The sequence below is a fragment of the Gavialis gangeticus genome, unplaced genomic scaffold (assembly GCF_001723915.1).
Source record: "Gavialis gangeticus isolate Ggan-Ray unplaced genomic scaffold, GavGan_comp1, whole genome shotgun sequence".
NCBI lineage: Eukaryota > Metazoa > Chordata > Crocodylia > Gavialidae > Gavialis > Gavialis gangeticus.
In genome coordinates this window covers 50,705,934-50,709,416 of record NW_017728995.1, presented here as the reverse complement: position 1 = coordinate 50,709,416, position 3,483 = coordinate 50,705,934, and the positions used below count along the sequence as shown (strand labels likewise).

At 41.9% G+C, this 3,483-nt stretch overlaps 1 protein-coding gene across 1 annotated transcript in view; it reads left to right on the top strand.

Annotated features, from left to right (window-relative positions):
- Positions 1-2,026, top strand: part of SGPP2 (sphingosine-1-phosphate phosphatase 2) — a 98,832-nt gene extending 96,806 nt beyond the window's left edge. The window contains exon 4 of the mRNA XM_019503658.1: positions 1,181-2,026. Within this exon, the coding sequence (XP_019359203.1) occupies positions 1,181-1,726 (546 nt within the window). The 3' untranslated portion in view covers positions 1,727-2,026. The remainder of the gene's footprint in view (positions 1-1,180) is intronic.
- Positions 2,027-3,483: the final 1,457 nt, after the last annotated feature.

Here is a 3,483-nt window from a genome sequence, read left to right as displayed (position 1 = left end):
TTATTTACTTATGTTAATAGATTAGGCTTTAACTTCCACGGGCTTGCCACAGGCAGCTAACTGCATTCCAGATTTCAATTACTGGTGTAACACATTTCTGATGGATTACTGTTGCCTAAAGGTGCTTGCACTTTGCCAAACAGGAGAAAATGCATCATTTACATTTTGTTTCATGTGTATTCATATTTGTTGCCTCCCTAAAATGTAATAATATGTAGTTTCCTTTGTTAAAGGAAACATGTAACCTTTCCCTTGCTTGTGCAAACTGAGAATCCTAATCCTGTTGACATGATGAAATTATTTTGGGGATTATGGGTGGGGAAAGGTTTGTATTTACAGTGATGTTTAAACTTGTTTTAATACTGTCCTTGAAATTAAGTCATGCAAAGTGAATCCTGTGAAAGTCCACAGACAAAGCAGCAACATTGCTATATCCTGGAGTAACTGAAAAATAATAATGAAAGGAAAGGAAAATCAGAAAGTAAGTGCTGCCTGTTACACGTTAAGACAATGGCCTCTTCCACTGTGGTGGCCTGAAACATCTATATACCAAAAAAAGGATAGAATTGCAGTTTCAAATGACTTGGTTGTTGTTAGGAGCATGAATTTAGAAGTTAACTATATTGACTTTCAATGAGGGCTGAAAGTCAACAGAAATGCCATAGCTATTGATTAGTGAGCATCAATTTAGGTCAGTAAGTAAAACACCACACAACATAGACTGCATGGGGAATTTAGGTAGATAGAATCATTGTGGCTAGGATAATAAGAGGTCTTTTTTTCCTACACAAAATGTGAGGCAGCAAGGAAATTGCAGCCAGCTGTATCACTTGTGGAGCTGAACATTTGAATGCCTTTTGGCAGATAATGACCTATTTGTACAATGGAGTGGTCCAGCAAATATCCTGTTGCCCTACTGCGCTAAGAGGGAAGAGGAATATGAAGAGTTGGATATGTTGAATTGAAAATAATTATAAAGGGATTGAGGCTGTTAATGTGTGACCTCCTAGTTAAATATAATATTTTATGAGTTTCTTATGTAATCTTATAAATTGGAAAGGAAAATGAATATATTTTAATTTATTGACTGTATCTTACTCCCCACATTTGAATTACAACATTTGCTTTTTATAATCTGTTTTATTTAACAAGGTTTTTCTTTTATTCATTTATTTTACAGGATGTGATTGGCGGAACTCTGATATCGGCAGTGTTACTTGCACTCTCATATCCTGCATGGGACCTCATAGACCACTTTCTATTAACTAGTCCATTTTGCCCTGTATTTTCCATAGTTGTGCCCCTCCTTTTATGTTACAACTATCCAAAACTAGACTGTTACAGCCCTACCAGAGGAGACACAACCACTATCTTAGGAGCTGGAGCTGGAGCTATCATAGGATTCTGGTTAACTAACCAGTACGCACCATTGAACTCTTCCAGTGAAACTTTTCAACTCAGCTTTCCTCCAATCTCCAGTAAAAGGCTGATGGTCATGCTGGCAAGGTTCTTAGTTGGGGTCTTTGTTCTTTTGATCACACGTCAATTCATCAGGAGGCTGGCCCTCAGTGTGTTATACTACTGGTACAAAGTTTCCACCAGTGATGAAGAAGCCAGAAAACGACTGGAAATTGAAGTACCCTACAAATTTATAACTTATTCTTCGGTTGGTTTCTGTGCTACCGTGATTGTGCCAGTACTGCATGGGCTTTTAGAATTAATTTAAGTGCTGTGCATTTTTTGAAATAATATATGGCAACATCCACTTTAGACATGCAATAAAACCGCAGGCTGAACACTTGACCAAGCAGTTTTTTGTGCCTTTCTGCACTGGCCTAAAATGCCTATTCCAGAAGATCCAAGGAAATCACCATATGCAAATAACTTAGGGTTGGAAATTCCTAGCTCTTGGGTGCTCCAGGCAAACACCTGTGATTCAGAAGATACATGAAAATAAGTACAGAGTACAAAAATAAGAACTGATGTTTATATGACTGCTGTTTACCTTCAGAAAAATTCAGTGTTTAGCCAGTGGTCACTTGTACTAGAATGCCTGTCCGTGTGGCCAGATTAAATCTGTCCTTTACTCCCCAGGGCCAGCATTTTGGAATGGTCATGAAGGTGATGCTCACACATCTAGAAGTTTGGGATCTTTTAAATTTCTTCTACTTCCAAACCAGGGATTCGGCCTGTGTGGTCTCTGTTAGAAGCAGTTGTGAGGTCTTGAGGGTCACCCAGGAGAGTGAATAGAAACAGCTCTGCACCAGCTAGGAATTCAGATTGGTGTAAGTAGTGATACACCTTGCTGTTTGTTTGTTTAAAGTTGTGTGTGTGTGGTGTGTTGTTAGGTGGAAAGTAGGGTGATTCAGTCAGGGATGATCCTGCCTTGAACAGGGCATTGAACGAAATGACCTCATGGGGTGTGTCCAGATGTGCGTGGATGTTTGGTTCCCCCGGGACAACTAGCAATGGCACACCTGGTGCCACAGCTACTTGTCCTCAGGGAACACCGGTTCCATGAGTGCTTTGTTGTGTGGCAGGTTACCCTGGGGGCAGTAGGGGAGGCTGGGGCCAGCACTGTGCTGGCCCCAGAAGCCTTAGCTGGGGTTCTGGGGCTGCAGCCACGGTGATCCTGCTGGGCAGAGCCTGGCTGGCAGCTGCTGCGTCGCTCAGGGCAGCCCAGCTCTGTTTTTCAGCAGCATGCGCTGCCTGAGCATGCACTGTTCTGTTTTTTCCACAGTTTTTTTTGACCCCTGGATATCCAGGGGTCAAAAAACCTGCAGGGGAAAAAAAAAAAGGAGCAGTGCACACTTGGGCAGTGTGGAGAACACTGGACTGTGCAATATGTGGCGCTGCAACTGTGTTTGTGGCACCACATACCACACCACTGCGCTTGTCTGGACGCACCCATGATGTCTTTTCCAGCCCTACTTTCCTGTGATCCTAACGTCTAAGATGGCCCCAGCTGTGGGGAACAGGCTGCCAGCCTCACTTTAATGATTCACTCAAAAAGCTCAGTATTAAGATCTCTCCAGAGATTGGGGAGAAAGACCAAGGGAGACCTTAGGTAGTTAAGGATGACCAGAAAAGCACAAACCTGGCCAAGTATGGAGGCAGCCTTAACCAAAAAAAACCCACCCCAACACTTTTCAAAGCTGTAAGGCCTGATCAAGGGGTACTTAAGAACTGTTACTGATTTCAGCAAGGGTGTTCTGCTGACTAAGATGACAGACTCCCAGGAGAGATACCGCTGGATATTAATATGCACCAAAATATTGAGCTCTTGTGAGGGCATGTGTGCATGTGCCTTACCTGTAGACTGCTCTTTATTCTTAAAAGTTGAATCTGATGAAGGTTTTTATATTTGCTACTTGATGTACTGCCTTGAGTGCACAGTCAGACTTCACTTGTAATTCTCTACATGTAGGACTTGCTTTGCCTATTAGAATTCTTCAGAAAATTACCTTTATTTTTTTAAGTTTT